Genomic DNA, 22,809 nt, shown 5'->3' with positions numbered 1-22,809 from the left:
AGTTAACTATACAAGCTCTTTTCTCTAATGTTGGGTAAATATCAATAAACATGGAGGGGATGCGGAACCATTAGCAAAGGAAGAACTTTATGAACAGCTTTACAGAGATGCTCGAACCATCTCAAACCATTTCTAATGCTCCAGTCACATCGGGATAAACAATGGTTGGAGACTGGCACACAACCAAAACTATTGCATTTAACTTAAAATCTCGCTGAAATGTTTTCCTGGAAAACGGGGATTAGATCTGTGACCATTTGCAGTGATTTGCACTTTTTAAAGCGACTTTCATGCATCGACTGTGAGTTTGCAGTTGAATGTAGTCACTGGTAATCAGTTCCAATTTGTTTGCAATAATAGGGAAATTAATCTGTCTACAGACACAGAAATTAACATTTAAAATGTACTCTGACTGCCGTCAGAACCCCATGGATAGAAGCAGAAGTTCCTCCACAAATAGATGCTTCAGGACAAATACTTTAATGCAAAATGACATAGGCACATCTCTCTATAAACAGAAATATAACCAGAATACAACTGGCTGGTAACCGACTGAGTTCAGTCCTCTATTGCAAAGAGACAATGAGCTCCAGACTGATTCAGACTGACTGCCATTTGTTGGTAATCTGTCCACTTTTATAAATTAAACAGCAAATGTTTGCAAACTTTCCCCATCTGTCAGAGAGTGACTGTGAACAGAGTCAGACTGCAACTGTTTGGAGACAGGCCGCTTTCTACCAGGTGAACTCAGCTTCTGGGTGACCAGAAGAATTCAAAGCGAGCACCAGGAAACAACCGATATTGCTTATTCTCAAGGAGATTGAAGTCTTATTTTTGCTCTAGTGTGACTGAGCCACAACAAGCAGCAAACCTGCATGCTGGTCAAAGAAAGAGTATAAGTCAGAAAGTCAAACACACCTCTTTAACACAGATGTCACCTACCATTTCCTCTCCCTCTGCCAAGTACCTCCTACTGCTGAGTGCTGAGTAAAGTCAGCTCCACAGGAAGAAGGGGGGTTTCTGAGACAGCAGAGAGAAGGGGAGAGACATCGGGTTGTTGTGTGAGTCGTCTTTCTTTTAAATTTAGAAACGAGGAGCTCTGTATATGTCCTGTACATTCTCACAAATGAAGTCTAAAACACAAGGAAACTGTTTAACACTAATTTCACTGGTGCATCAGTTTCTGCAACTGATGCATCATAATATACAGTATTATATGATAATGCGTCTGGGTCAGATTGGTTGCAAAATAAATAATAATAATGTATACTTTATTTATCCCCATAGGGAAATTTGTCTCTGCATTTACCCATCAACTCAGTGGGCTGCCACCAATCTAGCACCTGGGGAGCAGTGTGTAGGGACGGTACCTTGCTCAGGGGTACCTCAGGGTAGCCGTTCAGTGGATTTGAACCCCCAACCTTCTAATCATGGGGTGACCACTTTACCTACTGAGCTATCCCTCAGTATAAAGCTTCTGTTGTAAATAAGGAGCCCATTTTTTATTTTCAGTTTTTGTCTTTTTAAGTTGGTTTTTTATTAAACAGGATAATATGGAAAGCTGAAATTTTGCATCCTGGGAATGCTGTATGAGCGTTTGTGTCCACATGATTCAAAAGAAAAAAAATAGTCTCACATACTAATTAAAAAAGCACTTTTTAAATTAGTTTCAAGATTGTTATTGCATTCAGTATTGCACGCTGTGATCATCATATTATTTGGAAAGTGCAAAATGATTTACAGTATATGTGACATTCAAATGATCCTGTAGTATAGTATCTCACTATATGAACACTTATAAATGACCCAGCATATTTTACATTAAAGCTGAAATAGACTACATGTTTTGGACTTCAGTCAATCAGTCAGTAAGTCAATCATGTTTTGATATCAGTTTCACCATATTTTTACGTAAATGTTCTGAGAGGGAACTCCTGCACTGCATCTGGGAACCGTTTGCAGGCTGTAGAAAATCGACTTCATGATATGAGACTTGTAAGAGGAGAATGAAGAAAGAGAGACAGAGTGTGCAGTGGCTTTAGGAGAGGACTTTGACCTTGGAAAGTCTGGTTGAAAGCCAATATTAAGCTAGAAGTTAGCACTAATACATTTTTAGCATGCATGTGCACGTCAGTGGTTGTTTAGAACAGAGACAAGAACTTTTTTTTAAAAACTTTTCTATATGTTTCCCACCTATCAGGGATATATTATATGTTTTGATACATTCTTACTGTACTTCTTTCATTTTAGAATCGCACAGATGCAGCAGCAGAAGGAGAACCTGACAGTGCAGCTGAACGATACTGTAGTCGAACAGCTGGCCCTGGAGGAAGAAGCTGCTGGTTTAAAGCTTGCCTTGGGTAACATCACATCATCCTTACATCAGCTGGCTCTGACAGATGCCAGCCCATATCCGGAGGCTGATCACACTCAGTTCAACCAAACCAAACATCTAACCAACTTTACAACAGAGGTCAGTTTAGTCTTCACCGCCATTTCAAGCAGATTCTGTTGCATTTTGAACCAATAAATCAATCATTTGATTCTAATTAGTGTGGGTGCTGCTTATATAAGAAACCACTCTGGTTTGTTTAACTTGGCTCGTATAGAGATAGAGGTATGGGGAATTGGAAGTTAATGTCACTTCGTTTTTTTCTCATTTAATATTTGGCAAGGAAAGACGCACACTGAGGCACAGGAGAGAAGATTCTGGCAGCTTCTGTTGCTCACAGGGTACATGTTGTTCTGGAGGGGGGGGGCGATTACCACAGCAGCATGTCTGAGCAGAATACACTGTTAAATGACCCAGAAATATGCTAAGGTGCCCTTTGTGTACGTGGTCATCTGAGAGTTTAACAAAAGTAGAGAAAGCAATTAAAAAAAGGATCCTTATTCTAATAGAACTGTTGCTTCTTGTTATCCCCTTTTTTGTGTAGTGGGGTGAGACCCTGGTGAAACAGACAAAAGAACTGGACCAGCAAGTTCAGACTCAAGACGGTCTCATTGCTAAGGTCAGAGAAGTGGTGGAGCCTTTACTACAGACAGTCAACAACAGCATGGAAAGGGTGAATAACATCAGCAAGGTAACTACACTAAATGTTTGCTAGTATTGATTTTCAGAATTTTTTTATTTTAATAATGGTTATTAGCCATGTTAACAGCATAGTTCTGTGAATTATTAAAACATAGACATGTATGTTAATTTATTGTTATTCTTTCTATGTTCATTCTATCACTACGTATAGTGATACGGCAAAACCTTAAACACCAAAGAAACATATAAACATATTTTTTTGTCCTTCTTCTTTGCCAGCTATATTTTCATTGTATAGGGCAAAGTAATCAATTACAGATATGCATGACAACACATTCCACAGACCCCAGAGTTTAGCGAAAAGTATTTACAAGCAACAATGTGCACGTAGATGTAAGGTACGTGCAATGTCAACAACGTAGGCTTAATGTTTGTCGTCACTGTTCGTTTTGAGATCAGCTAATACAAATCCATTCTCTTCCGCTTATCCTTTTTAGGGTTGCTGGAACCTATCCCAGCTGTCTTAGGGCGAGGGGCAGGGTACACCCTGGACAGGTCGCCAGTCTGTCACAGGGCTAACACATAGACACAGACAACCATTTGCACTCACATTCACACCTGCATTTACACCTATGGGCAATTTAGTGTTTCCAATTAACCTATCCCCACTATCCCCACAGTCTTTGGACTGTGGGAGGAAGCCGGAGTACCCGTAGAGAACCCATGCAAACACGGGGAGAACATGCAAACTCCACTAATACACATAATATATATAATTTGTAAGGATTTGAGTGTTCTAAAAATCAGTCCCTAGATAGATAGATAGATCACCATCAGTGGCTGCTTTGCATAAACATTATTGCAAACTTTTAATTAACTACACTTGACTTTACTGACTTCTTGCTTTATCCTGCTTCTCTTGTACTAAAGCTGCAAACTCAAGCTCACGGAGCAAAAGTTGTGACTTTGTCATCGGTTGTGACAGGCAAAGAGGTGGAATCAGAAGCGATCTCCCTTCACAGACAACTAGAACGTAAGCCTCTATCTTTTGACGTACATTATTGTTTTTGTTGAATGTACAACTAAATTATTCTGCTTAAATTGAAATGTCAAGTGCTGAGATGAAAAAAAAACATCGTATGACCCAGAGACTTGAGTATTAATATAATAGATATGTCATCACGGTTGTAATGTCTTGACCCATTTGTCATGTATTGAGCACAGTAGCAGCTTCTGTAGAAAAACAGAAAGAGCCAGAATGTTTTGAGAGTCGTTCTAGCTTAAACTTCATTAATTAAATATTGACATTTATGAAACACGAAGAGAGTCTTAGGTTATTTTGTCTGCTTGGACAGTCAGTAATAGTAGAGAGTAATACAGAGTGGATAAAAAAATAAAATTCACCCAGTACACAGTGACCTTTTTAGTCAAATATATATTTTTTTTAATCTAATACAACTTTGATTATGCCTTAAACATCCATCCTCTTGAATCTCAATTCAGGCATGGTTACACAGTGGCCCCGTCAACAGGTGCAGACCAAGGCTGCAATGAAGAAGGCAAGACTCTTGGAGGAAAAGATCCTGCCTGATGTCAGGAAGAAAGTCGCAGAGACTGAGAAGATGCTTAAACCAGCTCTGGAACATTCCAACATGTCAAATAGTACGGCAAAGGACGCCGAACAAAAAGCGCATGCTGTGCAAAAGGTGTGAATACTTGTTTTTCCAACCATAACATAACACTGAACGAATGGGATTATAAACGATGCATGTTAATTGGAGAATTGCTAATTTGTGGAATTGACTAAAATTTTGCAATAAGTCAAGAGTTTTTTGTTTGCACAAAAAATTCCTAATTTGTTCAAAAGTATAGCTTCTGATAAGATGATGTCACAAATAATTAGAGATGGACCGATCCGATATTACGTATCGGTATCGGTCCGATACTGACGTAAATTACTGGATCGGATATCGGGGAGAAATAAAAAATGTAATCCGATCCATTAAATATCAAAAAAGCACCTCACAAAACTTGCGACACGGCGTAACTCGGCTCATAACCGTAGCACGTCGGAGCAGTGTGCTCACATGATAGAGCGGCTGTGTGTATTTGTAGCCTCGCTACCAAACCAGCATTTCATCTCTGAGGAAGTTATCCCAGAGAGAAGTAAAGCAAGTGTGTAAGTTCATCTCTGAATGTTTGTAAAGCGTTCCCATGTTAAGCTTAACAACCGATATATGGAGCGACTGCCTCTTCTTGCTGCTACTTCAATCGTGAAACTGATCAATGATCAGCTGATCGGCTTTACTGTGGCGAGACCGTCTCTCTTCTTTGTGTTTGGCCCACTTTGCACCAGAAAGAGGAAACCAGCGGCTGAACAACAGCAGCACGTTTAACCTTGATAAGCTGTTGTTAGAATTTATTTAATATTACTTTCTACACCAGGATCCTTTTCTACGTAGCTGACGGCTGATAACTGTGCAGGGGCGGATCTAGCAAAGTTTAGCCAGGGGGCCGATAGGGGCATGAACAGGGAAAGAGGGCACAAAGACATACTTTTCTTTCTTATTCTCATTTAAAATGTCTAGCTTTTAATAAATAATTATCTGAATCTTACACCCAAAGTTTTAATCTGATGTAAAATGTATAGAAGTCCATTACTGTATATAGTAACTGTTAAGTCTAATATACCCTAGTAAGCTATAGTACTTTTTCCTTTGGGAAGATACCATCTGTGCAGTCTGCAATTCTGTTGAAGAAAGATGTTGAATCTATTTAATTATTCTTGAAAAATAATTTATTTCTGTGCATTTTTTTTCACACTGCATCAAATTAAAGTTGATTACATCGATTAAGCATCATGAGGTGGGGGGTGGGGGGTGGTTCCCTATTGGCTCCCTATAGTTTGCAACCCTATTAGTTAGGTTGCTTAATATTTCTGCTAAGTACTCTTTAAAATACCAGAATAGGGAGGATGGAGTAGGTTTAAGTTTATTAGATTGATCGGTTTTGCTGAACTATGAAATATTTTGGGTGCAGTGTATTTTTTACATACAGGTATAACAGAAAAGCTTTAGTGTTGTTGTTTATTTAAACTTGAGTATGAACTTATACAAAATGCAGCAAGATATTAAAAAAACAGTTTTATTGATTAAAAAACACACTATATCGGATTCATATCGGTATCGGCAGAGATCCAAATTTATGATATCGGTATCGGACATAAAAAAGTGGTATCGTGCCATCTCTACAAATAATAATGTTGAAATTAATCTCAGCGGAAGGCCTTCTAGAGTAACAACTCTGGGAAGTTATTTTCACTTCAAAAGTCCTAGTCTGTGAATTAATAGAGAGCTGTAGCTTAAATTCAATAGTCACTGAGGCATAAAAACTGTGTGTATAATATCACAAGTCAAATATGAAAAAAACTATGAAATAAGTTGTGTTTTCCTACTTTTTTGCAACGTTTTAAACCAAGGATTAATTTAAGCTCAGTACGAAGTGTTAATACAATCAGCATATTTGGCTCGTTTCAACACCCGACCAGCTACTGTGCTAATTCACATGATAAACACACAGCCAAGATCAACCACCAATGCACTTTACAGCCACTACACAAACCCAAACCCAAGCTGTGTGCATGCATCAGTTGCAGATTATTGGTTGTTTGGAGGAAGAAATGTAACGATCGCCAAGTCTGACATTACAGAATTCCCCAGAAAAATTCTAATCAGGATTCCTTGAGTGCCACATCTCTCTACTACAAGCTCTCATCACATGATACTGCTGTTCTGTCAAGTGCTGATACTAAGGTGTCCCTTAGTGTCTGTGCCTTAAGGCTAACATCTAATGGTGCTCTTTTGATTAGCGAAAAGTCTGTGCTGGTATAAATCTTAAGTTTGTCTACGAGGGCACCAGGTTCATTTTACTGATGGGAGTTAATATTTTGCAGTTGCTTTCCTTTTTGACTGTTATGTTTTCACTCAGTTTTGACATTTATTTTTACTCGCTGTCAAAAAAAGGCCATATGTTATGCTGTCACATATTGCCAATCACAGCAGTACTTAAATGCTGATTAGGCAATTGTTACCATGCTAACACACAAAATAAAAAGCTAAGCAAACATTAAAGTAGCACTCACAATCCACAGATCTCGTAGTGGTTTTCCATAAACATTTCAGAATATTTCCGGTTGTCATTTGCTGACCTTTCCCTCATTTTTGTGTTTAGGAATCCAAAGCCATTCTGACCCAGGCTAAGCATACCAGGACTACATCTGCTCACCTTAGCTCCAATATAGACTCTGCCTTAGAGCAACTGTCAGTGCAGGAGTTGCTGACTGATAGAGCTAACGCCCAGATTACCTCAGAGGTACTTAACACAGCCATACACATATTTGAAGGAAAAAATCTATGCATATCGATCTGTTCATCCTGCGTGCAGCTTAAAAGACTGTTTCTAGAGCATGTCTTGTAATTCTCAGCCTGGGGTGTCTCTGGCCAGCGTAAAGAAAGATATGGAAGCAGCCAAGCTCCAGCTAGAGGCCTATTCTGTTACACTAACTGAGCTAATCAGCAAGATTGGTAAGTCACTACTTTTTGCTCTTCTGTGTCTATAAAACCCATAAATTTTCATTATACCTTAAATATCAGCCCACTAAAGAGCTCGGTGCTTTTTAATGCCTCATTAAACATGGAAATACTCCTCAGACCGTAAAACACGAATAACTGCTGTGCACAAGTCCAAGCAGCATTTCCTTTAAGTCTGACATATATATCTGACCTACTGTATGTCCTCTTTGGTCAAATCATTTCTTATAATTCATTAGAAAGGTGAGGTTTTGCACTTTGTGGTCAGTTCTACTGTGCTTGAGAGAATAATCATCCAATCACTGCAATTAGGTCACCATGCTGGGTTACGTGCTGTTTGAATAAGTGAAGTAGGACAGCCATTAATAAACCACAGTCTAAAAAAAACAGATCTTTTTCAAGTCTGTTATGCAGCTTTTTCTTTTTCTGTCCTCCCTCCAGATGGGAATGTGCCACTGGAGCGATTTGACCGGATCTTGAACGAGACAGCGCACCGTCTGAGCATGCTTCGCGGGAGTGTAGAGAGCCCAACGTTAGGCTCAAAGATCCAGAAGCTGCAATCGGCCGCTAAAGAGCAGCAGAGCCGTCTGTCCCTCATTGAACAGGACATACAGGAGATCACGGAGGAGAGAGACAGTCTCAGAGACATTGCCTTAAACCTGCCCCAGTCCTGCCCCGAGGCAACCGGAGCAGGCAAAGGATAGATGCTATAGATGAGGAGCATTACATCATTGATAGCTGAACATCAGAAAAGTCTGGGGTGATTTTGTTAAGAGAAGGAGTTGCAGTGATTTTGTGTTCAACTTCAGAAAAAGTCTTTTTAGATTTTTCCTTTTTTGCCCCAAGGTGCAATTCATTTTACCTCCACAGCAGACCGACACACACACACACACACACACACACACACACACACACACACTACAGCCAAAAGCCCAAGACTTCTCCACTGCCTCCCATGATTTATACCCAATCTTCCTTCTCCTTCTTGTTTTTATTCTTTTTTTTGACCCAACTCTCTTTTAGTAACAACATCCGAACTTCAATTTCACCATGAATAATAAGCAGCCATTCTGAACTGCTGGAGTGCACTGTCAAGTTTAAAATAATGCTGATTTTCCTTTGTGGGGCTAAAAGGTGTGTCTGAGTGCTGCTTCAGACTGACACATTCATTTACACTTGAGCTCTTTTTCATCACCATTGCTTAATTAACAATTAGTCCCCTTGGCCTCAGTGGAGTTCAGGTCAGGCTTCGACAGCACATAACCTGTTTTCAGGATTATTACAGTGCCTACCTCTCTCTGTTTTTGCAGTTTCTCAATACTTCTGTATTGCTGTGCCTCTATCAAATGGGCAAACTTTGCTTGGTTTGGAATCGCGCTTTGTTACACTGCATGGCTCCTGATGACTAAAACATAAAAGCAAAGGATCTTTGCGCAAGTCTTACGACAGGGTTCCAGCAAGTTCATTAGAAAACGTAATAACAGTTTTGCTGTTAGTCTTAAAAACATAGAGTATACATTATGTTTTTTCAAGTTTTTTCGTTACATCGCAATTTCCATGTCATTTGCAGCGATGATCACCAAATTACTGTTAACCAGTGTTGGTTAATTTCATTAACATTTGCAGATGTTTTCACAGCTTCAAGTGTCATTTCAGAGTAAAGACAAAAATAAGAAAGAAAACTGTAAATTTCACTGTCATACTCGAGGCTGAGTCTAAACACACACTTTTACAGATTGACTCATGGAAGTGCCCAATAATGCCGCTACTGGTACCAGCTGTAGCTGCACATGACATTTATAATTTAACAAAACAGTTGAGAACTGTGCTTTTAGTATTTCAGGTTTTTTTCTTTTTATTTAACTACAATAACACGACTCTTGAGATTTAAAATCTCTTTTGCAAGAGAGTCACAGCCAGTGCTCGGGTCATTACGCATTACTTTTCTTAAAAGAAATGCACTATGTTAGGTAATTACTTGATTGAGAAAGTACACTACTCATTATAGAGCTACTCTATAAAGTAACCTGAAATGCATGGTCACATAATTACTAGTTAAAAATGTAAGCCTGAGGCTACAGTCCCACTCACCAATATAAATCCCTATTTGAATACAGAAACACGAGCAATCTTTCTTTTACTTTTTACAATATGAACACAAAGCCAACAACACAAAGCAAAGTGCAAAATCCGACCAAAGAAAACTTTAAAGTGATGGCCATAACGATAGAAATGAAAGATAGAAGTAGGCTACAACGCTACAAGCCTGAGTTTGCTACCTTTTGAAGTTCAGAGTCTGGCTGCGGGGCTGGGGCTGGCAAGCGCTCAGCTTTAACATCACTCTGGGTTCTTCGCTAGCTTTGTGTTAGCATGCTGTCTGCGCAGATGGCTGCAAAGAGCCAAAGTTGTGTTTCTATCCTGGACTCAGTTTGCGTTTCATTATCGCTTGTCCTTTCATGCAGTAAAAACAAAAGTTATCTGCAAAAATGTAGACTACACCATTTTCCACCTCCTAGCAACAGAAACTGAAATCAGCTGATTGTAGCATGTTGATTTTTTCTTTTCCTTTCTATCTGCCTGCCAGATAACTGAAGTACCTAACAAGAAAATAGTAACTGTAATGTGATCACTGAATCTTGCATCATGCATATATTAGTGTGTTACTGAAAAATATAATGAGATTAAAGTAATAATGCTGTTAACATCTTTCACATACAAGTATGATAGCTAAGGTACATATGTAGATTCTGTCTAAGATATCATTAAAAACAGATTCACTTTACTCTAATTTGTGGCAAGTAAAAGAATCACTTTGTAAGGATTATTGTACTCCTTCATAGTTGTATACCCAGCTACAGGTTATGGCCTGTTTACAGCCTGACTGTGACACATAATTTGGACATTGAGGTCTTAAAAGGGTACCAAAAGATACAGGTTTGGATTTTTTAAAAATGGTGCAGGAACCCTGTGCAAGACTTGTGAAGCGATGATGATGATGATGAAGCGAAGATATTTAAAAATTACATTGTTCTCCTTTTATAAATGCTCAGTCTAATCTAATCAAAAGTTATACTTGTTTTTCATGCAAGTGTCACAGTCACATGTCTGGTTGTAATAATTGTAACAATGCCCGAGTGGATAAGGCCTGAACCATAATGCAATAAAATATACATGATAGGTCCGTCTTGCATAATGTATCGAATTCTTAGTGGACATTATTGTACAAGAGTGTAATATTGTACAACAAAGCATAATGGAAATGAAAGGGCTGCTCAAAGCTGAGTAGATGCGGATATCTGGAAATGGGTGAGCAACATATTGATGAACACAATAAAATTATAAAAATCGTTTTGTTGCTTTTTATTTGTGAATTTACTTTCCTTCCTTCCTTTCCTTTGTCTGAGTTTTGTGTGATCTCTAGAAGTGAAACAAAGAGAAGTCACTAATCCAACAGCCTTGGAAGGAAGAATGTGTGTATTTCTGAAAAACAATGAAAATGCTAAAGCTCCCTTAACCAGAACCATTTACCACAAGCCCAAGTCTAGGCTAAACCTTACAACTGCTGTAGTGGATGACAATTTGTTTTTGAAAGGGGGAGTAAAACTCTCGGGAGTACACTTAAGACTGATGAAAGGAAGGGTTCAGCGGAAAGTGGATCAAAGGCAAACACATACATGATACTATAACTTTAGCCCTTTAAACAAACACATTTCCTCTTAGTACAAAGTTGCATTACTTTTTTTGTTTGTGAGCAAAAAAGTCTCCTATCACTCTCGGGTGTCAGGACTAAACATAAAGTGAGAGCCAGTGGTCGATTAGCTTAGTTTACCTAGTCTGACTCTTTACAAGGGGAGAAGAATCACCTGCCAGTCCACACTAACCCTCACCTATCTACAACTCTTCACTTGTTGCTGGCTTGTTTTTTTCCAACAACAGATCAGCTTTTGTCTTAAATAAAATAAACATTTACAGCTAGGTTCATACATTTATGACTCCTTACATCACCACAGTAGATTTTAAACAGTCAAGGCCCAACTGAAGTGTTAATTGAAGAGGTTTCTTCCTGTTAAAAGGGAGTTTTTCCTTCTCACTGTTGCCAAGTACTTGCTCATAGGAGGTCATCTCATTCTTGGGGTTTTCTCTGTATTATTGTGGGGTCTTTACCTTACAATATAAAGCTCCTTGAGGTTACACATGTTGTGATTTTGGAGCTATATTATAATTTAAACATATGGACTGTTTCTAATTCTTGTATGACAATCCTCAGTTGCTGTGTATTTCTGATTCCTTCTCAGTTTTGTCTTTTCTAACTGAAAAACATGCTCTATTGAATAGAGATTAGGTGAATGACTTTGTCACTGAAGAATATCCCATTTCTTTGCCTTGAGAAACTCTTGGGTTGTTTTTTCAGAATGTTTTGGGTCATTATCCATTTGCACCGTGAAGGGCTGCCTGATCATTTTTGCAGCATTTAGCTGAATGTGAGCAGAGAGTGTAGCCTTGTACACTTCATCCTGCTATTCCAAGCAGCATTCACATCATCAATTCCTTTCTTGAATTTACACTTTGACGAGAGTGTTCTTGATGCGGCTAGATTAGCGATCAAGGCATTTTTTCTTAACCAAGGAAGGAATTTGCTGTCATCTACTTTAGTTGTCTGCTGTGGTCTTCTGTGCCTTTTGGTTCTGCTGAGCTGGTCAGTGCACTCGTTCTTTTAAAGAAAAACTTTCCTTTGGGATTTTCAGCATATTGTTTACCTCCTCAACTTTCTCTTTGGACCTCATATTTAAAGTTAGAGTGAAAGCTGCAGGGGAGGAGTGGGGCAGTGAGTTCAAGGGGCTAGTACCAAGGAGGCTGGAGGGACAGGTGGCAGCAATCGGTCTAATGAGGCTTCTCCCTTTATATACAGTGAAGCCAGAGACCAGAGGGAACTGTCGACCGGCTGAAAAGTCGAGGAGCAGGGTGTGGACAGACATGAGTGTCACGTCAATACACATGCTTCCCAGTAATAAAAACATATTCTCATGGGGTCAATTTCTACAGCATCCATTTTCAAATTTTGGTATAAACTCTAGATTTATATCCACTGTGGTGGTTTACATATGCAAAAAAAGAAAAAAAATCTAATTTATAATATATAGTTTCATCGTTTTCATCTGACTCAACAGGAAAGTAAAGGGTGTTCCAAAATGTATGGTTTAAGTGCTCTGTGCAGTGAAGCCACCATTGTCTTTATGTAAGGTGATGTAATGTGCTGTCTTTCATGACAGGAAAATTGCAGTAGAAGTACTTTAAATTCAACATTATGCAATGCAAGATAATGGGTCGCCCACAGATTACAGAGTCTAATGGAGAGTCTATTTTATAACTCTAGTCAGCAATTTGGTCCTAACACACCAGCAATGAAAAGTGCAGAACCTGTATATCGTTATGTATTTTGTTTTTAAAGTAACACTTCTTTTTTTTTAGTTTACAAAGTCAAAGTTCCGAAAACTGTGTTTGTGTTGAACACTTTACAGTGATAATCAGTTTTGTAATTAGGATTACAAGAAGAACAGTGAAACTATAGATCAATATCCAAGTTTTGAAAAGAATATGACTCAAAAACTCCATCATGGGGATGATCACAGCTCTGGATTAGGAATTAAGGGTAGTCAATTCCACACAGTTTAGCAGCTAAGCAGCGATGATTGTCATTATCATATGAAAATGAAAACTAATTTCATGACTGCTGAGAGGTAGCAGGGAAACAAAGAATATCACTGAGTCATTACAGTCATTACAATATTCATACAATTATTCATATTGTAGGGAATATTGTGTATCAGTTCATATTAGCTGCAGTGAGTGCAGGTTGGAGATCTATTTAGGAATCAAATGTCAAAAAAATCACTTTTGATACTGAAAGAGTTTTGTTTATGATCCCACATACTGCTGCACAGGAGTGGCCCCGGGGATAATTTCACAAAGGATTAATCGAGCATTTAAATTTTGGATAGGAGAGCCGATAAGATCGCACCACTGCCATGTTCGCAGGAAAAACAATTTATTAAATTTGCGAATCCTAAACAGATTGTCAAATGCTTACATAATCAGTCTCTCTTGAGTCAGCAACACGTGCATCATGTAGTGGGAACTGTAAAGTGCCAATATGTAAATCCTCATTTGGACAAAAAGCTTCTTTTTTTTTCTTTTCAGGAATTTCCTCCCTGCAGAACTCAAACTGGACAATGAATGGGGTGATTTTTTGCATACTGTCATGAACAATCTACCGCTCCTTCCACTACTCTGCACTCCTCTGTCTGTCCATAATTTGTTCTGAGCTTTGTGTTTAATGTATTTATTGTATAGATTCTATGTCTAATCATGGCTTATGTGCATGTTGCTCCGTTTTCTCCCTTTAAAGACCCGTCAAAGGTTAAGCACTGCAAATGAGCTTATGCAATTAAAGCTGTGGTGAGTGGGCTGGTGGTTATCTCTTTCAAGATCATCATCTTGTGGATCTCTGTGCTTCTTCCAGTGCCCCAGATATTTTCAGATTGCTCCCTAGATGTCTTTCTCTAGGGATGAGAGGAACAAAATTAATTCACTTTAGTTCAATCTCTCTTTTTTTCCCCCCACACACTTAATGACTAACCCCAAAGCTTCTTTCATATGTTATATGTATCTCTTAGTTCTTATCTCTTAGTTATCTGCCTTAGAAAGAAGGGTGGTAACATTGATGAGTGTGAGTTTTAGAGTGTGAGCATGTGGCTGTTCCCCTTTTTCATTTGATACCTCTATTGTAAACAAGCTACAAAATATATATATATATATATATTCAAGCCATGTCGATGAAAATGGAATCACCGTGAGCAGGTGCTGGAGGTAGACTATGTTAAATTGGTTGGAGAGGATGTAATGCATGTCATTAAAAAGTTCTCATCCAAAAGGAGTGGTGTTCAGTGTGGGAGTTGGTTCAAACATAATAAGCTAAGAGGCAAACAGAAAGTGGCCATGTTCAGCTACTCGTGAGTAGGTAATTGCCAGCCACTCCTTGACATATGCGTATAGGATCCATCTACCTCCACACTTTTCTCTTTGTGTGTCAAGATGCCTACTCTTATATCTTGGATGTTATTCACACAGCAACCATGTGCAGGGGATAGATTACTAAAATGAAAACAATGTTGTTGTTTTTTTACACACATACCCCCTCCCCACACACAAAACACACACTGTCAAATTAACTGTTTTAAATTCAAAAATGTAAATCCGCATCCCCCCCCAAAAAAGCACAGAACATGCCTGACATGGTCTGAGCAGGCAACACAACTGCAAATCCTTAACATCAAAGATAGGCATGACACGCCCCCCCTACTGTGTCGCTTCAAGGACACTTGGTACGCTTGTGCGCCCTGCCACCACCCAAACATCTTCACTTTTAAACCGTGAGCCCTGCCGTGCTTGTAATATCAGAAAAATAGATTCCAAGAACCGTTTTGCTCATCCCTTTTTATTTGCTTTGGTGTCAAGCGATCACACAATGGCTCTGAGTGCGAGCGCGCTGTAAGTAGGGTGTATAGATTAAACAGGCTCGTAACAAAGAGAAGAATAAATGTCAGATATGTCAAATGCCACAGGCTCAAAACAACAAAAAACAGGCACAAATAAAAAATAAAGAGGGATTGTCTGCTGTATCTGTGATACACCTTTTGAAATCAAGTGAATATATGCAAATACGTGCTTTTCAGCTGGCATCAGTATGTTGTGATTTTTAATATAAATGCAACAAATTTCAACATAGTGTCAAGTATCTTTTATAAAAGTACTAAATACACTAAAAAAACACAAATTTTCTGTAACACAGCAGAGCACTTACACTCCACACATCCTGCGGTGAATCATTCGTATTCAGCGTGCTGACTGACCTGAAGGTTGACATAAATATGACTATCTTTAAGAAGGTATTAATATAATAATTCTGTGTATTAAAGCAATCCCATCTCATTATAATGAGGAAGAAGTCAGCCCGCAGCATGACAAGACTGAAAACTGATCTGCTCCTTGCATTGCAACAAGTGATATCATTCAGGTTAAAACAGTAAAGAAGGGGAATTTGCATGATGAAATAATTGTAACCTCATTTACAATCACCACACTTCTCGCACTTATCCTGCTCTTCTTGTTGAAGCATACTGTGGCTCCTTTAGGGGATTGTTAAGCTGCAACAAGTTCCCAGGCGAATTATAAACGCCACAGCGTTGTTGACAGATAATGTAAGAATGGGAATGATAGAAATAACAAACGTATGTGGGTTGATTAAAAAAATAAGCAAAAAAATGTTAAAAAGGCTTTTTTTTGTGGTAAACAAGCTACATATGTTGCCCAAATGACTCTACAGGGAAATTCAGAAAACAAAATTAAAGTGCATGAGGATGACTAATGAAGAAGTTGGTTTGGAATCGCTTTCTATAGGATACAAAAACAATTGTTTGCTTTATCTCGTGCACTGATGAAACAAGATGAAACTGGCCCAATAAAAAATATAATCCTGCTGGTATACAGTTGCCTGTTTGCACATCAAGAAGACATGCTAATTAATCAATAATCATTCATGTGGACTTGCATTTCAGGCCTCATGGCAAATTCATGCTCGTCCTGCACACTTGTTTTTGCTCTCTGAATCACTTCCTTAAGAAAGATTGGGCCCTAAAGCCCATAAATGCCCCATTATGTTCATCTGCTCATAATAGCATTCCAGGCATGTTTAAGAAGACAGCATTTTAAGAAAAAAAAATCTAATAACATTGCTAACTTTCAGATTCAGGCTTTTCCATAAGAAAATAGCCTGAATATGAAGCACTGGAGAGAATAAAAATGTGTATCTATGCATTGATGAATGAATAATCAGTGCGCCTACAGTAAATTCTCTCTACCTGCCTTTTTATGTGCTAATAGTGCTGCTGCCTGTGATAGTGTGGAGCTGGTTCTGCCTTGGTGCCTCCTGAGAGCCACAACACAGTTTGAGAACAAAATGGTGATTGTGGAAAGAACACACATATTCTGCAGGACAGTGTGAGGCTCACCTTTGAATTCCTTGCAAGCCACCTCTACGTGCCAGTGGTTTCAACTTATGGTCTAATTGCGCAACATCACGACACGCTCTGAAGAGTTAGGTTTAAAAAGCAGGTGGTAGAGCAAAGTCATTATAGACATAACTGTGCCTTCCTATATTACATAATTATCATCATTGTGCCTTATTGCTTTTAAAGGATATAAAAGGAGATATTTTATCATGAATTTTTAATCAATGCAAGCACATTTTATTTTTAGCTTTATAGGCTGTATGCAAGGTGCCCGCAAAAAAAGAAAACATCTTTTACTTTTTTATAGAATCAGTCAAAAAAAAAGTGCTGGTAAGACTTATTAGTAAGTATTAGTAAGGTATTAGCTAATACTTATGTCCTCTTCCTTAGTATGGCATTTACAAACATGTTTTTAAATGGTTTAGTCGTGCGTAAAAAGCTATATAACGTGTTTAGTAACAGCATTTTTATACCAATGTGCTCGGGAAAGAGCAACATGTGTGAAGGTGTCTTAAAGAGAAACCTCACAGCTTTCTTAGTGATGGTTCAACCCACCCCGCTGGAGTCCCTAAAATATATTCAAAGCACCTGTTGCAGAAACCTGACATCACATCACATACACAATAATCTTAATTTAGATTTCTAACTCAGAAATTTTAAGTTTTAATCAGTAAGTTCAAAATGTTCCCTGACTGCCCAGATGTTAATGATTATATTGTTGTTCGATATTTTTTGATGTTATTTTGATGACAAATGAGTGCTTCAGTAAATGTATCAGTCCGTTATATAACCAAATTCAAGAGGCTGGTAAATAACAGATGACAATGACTGTCCTCTGTCAGATGATGGAGAAAGTGCAAAACATCCAGGTTAGATGCCACTCTGTTGTACGCACGTCATATCAGTTTATATCAGTTAATCTGTGTCAGAAGTCAATGTTTTGCTTAGTATTTTGTGTATTCAGCAAAATCATACATCTGTTTAGCTCACCCTCTGCTTAGAATAGAATAGCCCTTTATTGTCATTGTACAACGAAATTGAGAGTGCTCCACACCAACCGTGCAGGAGTAAAAAAAAGATATAAATAGTAAAGACATCAGGAATAAATAGCAAATGGAAGAAATGTATACAGTCAAGAGAAATATATACAAACTAGAGAAAGGCACAAAACAGAAAAGCACACACTGGAGAGCAAAGTGGAAGCACCTGAGCAGATCATACGATCCAGTTTAACTGATGCTGTCTTAGTATTATGGAGGGAAGATAATGATGGAAAATGTTCTTTCTGTTTACAAGTTGTGGACACTCACATCACTGTACAGCTAATGATAACAAGTTCCCGTCTGCAGCTGGACATTCCAGCTGTGCTAATAGTCTCCAACCAAACAAAATACACTCAAACGGTACGGATACTGAATTTATTTTAGCATTTTTGTGGAGATTATTTTTGATTGGATGTTGCAGTTCACCATGCTGTGACCAGTCAGTATAATCATTACCACATGATAAATGAGACCCCAGTTCTTCTGGATTGGACAAGACCCAGTAAACTTTACCCACTAAAGTTTACAAGTGTGTTAAAACACTTGTAAAGTTTAGTGAATGTCTCTTGCACAGTTGTGATAGTGAAAAATTTTGTCCACAAACAGAGAAATATTTATATATTGATCATAAAATATTAAAGTCTTATTATTGTGACAGTCCCCTTTGGAAGCCCAAAACAACTCTGACAAATTGGACAGGGGACAGGGGACCTCTGGAGGATGTCCCGTGGAGTCTGGGATTGGGACATGTGAGCTGCAAGATTGGGAGGGTGTCTGTAAATTGGAATTTTTCCAGGAGAGGTATTCTTGTAAATGCTCAATCGGATTAGGACTTTGGAGTTGGAGGCAAGGTCAAGGCCTCTGTGTGAGGTTCTTTGAGCAGTTCTTGAGAAGTTTTTGTGGGTTGGTGCGTCACATTGTCTCACTGTACCACCAGGGAGCAAAGAAAGGGGTGCTCAATCTGCAACAATGTTAAGATAAGTGTTATGTGTCAAATTAAAATGTAAATGCACACACAAGGGCTCAAGGTTTCTAAGCGGAACACTGCATTGTATGAAGGCGACAAGTGTTATTAACTTCACCTGTCAGTGGTTATAATCTCGTAGCTGGGAGTGTATAAACAGATGCCAAAGTACTCAGATCAGTATTTTCGTGCTAGTAAATTGTCTTCAGGGCCATATATCTCCATGATGACACACAAACACACAGAGACAAACTCACAAGGTGAATAATGTATCATTGCTGCTAACGGGACATCCATGTTGTTTGCTTTTGTCAAAATATCTCTTCTTTTTTTTAGGTTCAGAAAATCAATAAGGACAAAAAATGCATGGAAGTGGTCCAGTCCAGTACAATGAACGGACAAGGTTATAAACAGGAACTATAAAATGGCTGCAAAGTAACCCCACCAGGCAATGCCCTGTGTCAAAAGAAGTGCTTTTTGTAACAACAGAAAGGCTCAGATTTTTATCCTAAGTGTCGTTGATTGCTTTTTATGTTATCCTGCCAAGCTTTTGTGTGTAGAGTTTCCAGGTCAACAAAATAATTTTCGCTAATAGCAGTACCAGCACTGTCTGCTCTTGAAAGGGCTCTTTTTTCCCCTTCAGCAAAATATGTTTTGGTGGGTTCTTCTGTTTGACTGAACGGAGCCAACCCTGTCAAAATGGTCAGTGCAAACACAGTCTGGAAGATGCAGTATATAAACGGGATGCTTCTTATCTATTTAGAGCATAGCATGCCCCCCCAAAGTATTCTAACAAAACAACTACTCTATTTTTTTGACACAGAAAACATATCAAATTTTTAAACTGCAACATTTTAGCATTTCATGAAAAATAGGAGCTCCTTTTGAAGTAGATGGCAGCAGTATATCTCAAAAAGGCTTTGACAGGGATAAAAGAAAGGGCTGGAAAAGTAAGTGTTACTAGAAAGAAACAGGGAACATTTTGCAATTTAGCATTGGCAACAGGTCCATTACATGATTGAGTATAAAAAGAGCATCTTGGAGCGCCAGAGTTTCTCAGAATGTCATGGTGCTCAGGCTGGTTAGAAGGTTGCTATGTTTTTGTGTATTTTTTTAGTCACCTGTTGCTTTCTGAAGGAGTGGGGCAGCCCCCACCTAGCCTTGTCTATTCAGTGGACACACACCTGTTGCTCATCTGCTTATCAACCTGCCAGCCAGTTTAAAGGCTTGCCTCCACCAGTGTGTGAATGTGAGAGTGAATGAGTAGTGGCATTGTAAAGCGCTTTGGGTGCCTTGAAAAGCGCTATATGAAATCCAATCCATTATTATTATTATTATTATTATTATTATTATTATTATTATGATAAGGACCAGCACCAGGCACTATTTTCCCCACATCGTTGTCAGTGTTTTTGGTAATTAGGTTCACTGTGTGGTCTCGTAGTTTTCCTGTGTTAACGTCCTCTCTCTCCTTGGGTTCTGTAAAGCAGTTCATTCCCTGTGGAAAACTTACGGGTCAACTCATTGCTGGTCTGCCACTCTCTCTCCACCACTGCCACCCACCTGAGGAACCTTGAATAGTTGCTCCCTCTATCATCAGGCCATAACCCTGGACCTCTCAAGTAAGCGCTAGCACCATTTCATATTCAAGTCATCCCCATCTCCTCTCTGGCAGAACAGTCCTCCTGAGTTGCAAACCTGAGCTCCATCACATTCCTGTTATTCTGTCACCTGCGTGCATGGCTCTACACGAAGTGACAGATAGCTAAACATATGCAGTAGGCACTCAAAGCGTTGAATGATGACTTAGACGTGAAAGCAAAGTTGAGGGCTGTTTACTTGTCTTCACCAGTGTACATTCTTACAGTGCTTTTCCAGAACTTCTGAAACTACAAAGAAATACAAAGAAGAAATACGCTCAATGAAAATAAAGAATTATGCGTTACACAGATTTAGGTATTTATATATAAATCTCTCCAAATATGCATCGAAACAATAAAATACGCATCCCTTACTATCCGTAAAGATGAAACACAATTCAAACTTACAAACTAAGCTTCTCCATGGCATAACACAGATGGATACTAAAGGATTAAACAGAGAGACTTCTGGTACACCTCATTATGCAATTCCCAATACTAAAATGGCTTTCTGCATTACCCCACTCATGTGACCCTAAACATCCAATAGGAAGGAAAGCAACCCAAGCCACAGAAAAATTCACCTGACCGCAGTCTCCAAGCCAACCACTAGGAGGTGCTAAAATGCTCAACTTGCTCAACTTACACCTGTTGACACCTGAGTATTTTGGTAAATAAACTTATGGCAGAGAAGTAAAGATGGGAGGAGGGTCATCTATCTGCATAAAACAGACTAATAATTGTGGTACAATTTCAGAAGAACGTTATTTTGGATTTGGAGAAATCTCTGTGCGTAAGGGGAAAAGGCTGAAAATCAATACTGAATGCCTGTGACCTTCAGGCCCTCAGGCAACACTCCACTAAAAAAATCGTGATTCTGTCATGGAAATGAAGCTTATGTGAAAGCTCAATAAAGAAGATCCGAAATCACTCATCTGCCTGGTTTCCTGGGTGTTCGGCTGCTTTGCTGTTCTTTACATCACTAACGCTTTCCCACGCTGTCAATCTCAATACTGACATCATTACTTTTGTCCAATCATCTTCTTGCCCACCTTCTTTGAGCCAATCAGCCACCGTTTTGCATGTTTTAAATCTGTGCCTATCATCATTCTCCCTTTCAGACTCTCATTCTTTCAAGCCAACTCCTCCCCATCTCCACCTCACAGTCACCTCACTCGAAGCCTCAGTCTTCATCTTCACCACCGGCATCTAGACTCCAGTGGGTCCTGTACTAAATTCTGAGATCTGTCATGATGGGTCATCGGAGTCTAGTCACCAAATACATTAATTTCTCTTTCTCAGTATTTCATGTTCAATTCTTCCAAGTGAACTCTCCATATTGAAACGACTGAATGGGCTCAGGAACACCTTCCAAAATCATTGCCATTCACAAATAAAGGTAAAATCTCTATCATGCGAAGAAGAAGCCACATGTGTACATGGTCCACAATCATCACTGTCTTCTCAGAGTTAATTCTCATTTAAAATGGGCTGAGGCAAGTGTCAAAGTGTTGTGTGGGCAGACAAATCAAAATCTGAATGTTTTTTAAAAAAAAACACACACACACTGTAACCTGTAACTGTATGCTATCAGTATTTAATTCAATAGCCTGTATCTCTGATGGTACGGAGATTCAAACAAGGAACAAAGACATCTTGCAAACATCATGATTTTGTAGAAGAAGAGTAAAGGTAATGAAATGGCCTGCCTTCAGTCCAGACCTTTCACCATGTGAGAATATTTGGGACATCATGAAATAAAATATACAACAAAGAAGAGCCCAGAATTGTTGAGAAACTGGAATCCTATAAAAGACAAGAATGGGACAACATTCCTCTCCCAAAAGCCCAGCAAAGTGTCTCCTCATTTTCCAGACATTTACAGACTGTTGTTAAAAGAGGGGATGTTACACGGTGGTAAATATGGCCCTGTCCCATATGTTTTGAGACATGCTGCAGCCATCAAATGAAAAATGAGCCAATACCTTTGTGAAATTGGTATATTTTATATATTTTTTCTATTTTGAATAAATAGGGGGGGGCCAAGGCCGGGGGGGCATTAATTTGGCTAATGTTGAAATATAAGCAGAGTATGTCAAATATGTAACCGGATGTAGGACCGTGTAGTAATTTGAAAATGCTTTTTAAAAAATGTGACTGAAGGGAGACCTGTATCAGACATGAGCTCCCCTCCCAGTCAGGAGCCTGAAGGTCTGATTTGACAGCGGACAGAGCTGACAAAAAAAACCCTGACTTCTGTGTAAAGAGATTTGCACAAATTGAAAATGGGAGAAATTGAAGCTTCCAGAACAGCCCTAAGACCTCTAACCAGGGCAAATAGTTTATTATAGGTAATAAATTTCCAGTAGAAACAGCAGCATTTTACACTTCTCACGTTTTAGGTAAAACAATAATACAAACTAATACAATACTGATAAACGATGACAATGAGTATGTAGATGGAGAGGGTT

General features: G+C 38.8%; 1 protein-coding gene across 1 annotated transcript in view; it reads left to right on the top strand.

Annotated features, from left to right (window-relative positions):
- Nucleotides 1–10,971, top strand: part of lamc3 (laminin, gamma 3) — a 136,092-nt gene extending 125,121 nt beyond the window's left edge. Inside the window, exons 22-28 of the mRNA XM_031754575.2 lie at nucleotides 2,251–2,473; nucleotides 2,937–3,083; nucleotides 3,965–4,067; nucleotides 4,538–4,740; nucleotides 7,265–7,405; nucleotides 7,518–7,617; nucleotides 8,065–10,971. Coding sequence (XP_031610435.2) covers nucleotides 2,251–2,473; nucleotides 2,937–3,083; nucleotides 3,965–4,067; nucleotides 4,538–4,740; nucleotides 7,265–7,405; nucleotides 7,518–7,617; nucleotides 8,065–8,327 — 1,180 coding nt within the window. The 3' untranslated portion in view covers nucleotides 8,328–10,971. The remainder of the gene's footprint in view (nucleotides 1–2,250; nucleotides 2,474–2,936; nucleotides 3,084–3,964; nucleotides 4,068–4,537; nucleotides 4,741–7,264; nucleotides 7,406–7,517; nucleotides 7,618–8,064) is intronic.
- Nucleotides 10,972–22,809: the final 11,838 nt, after the last annotated feature.

Source organism: Oreochromis aureus, linkage group 7 (genome assembly GCF_013358895.1).
Source record: "Oreochromis aureus strain Israel breed Guangdong linkage group 7, ZZ_aureus, whole genome shotgun sequence".
NCBI lineage: Eukaryota > Metazoa > Chordata > Actinopteri > Cichliformes > Cichlidae > Oreochromis > Oreochromis aureus.
The sequence above is the reverse complement of the archived record's forward strand: the minus strand, read 5'-3'. Positions and strand labels throughout refer to the sequence as shown.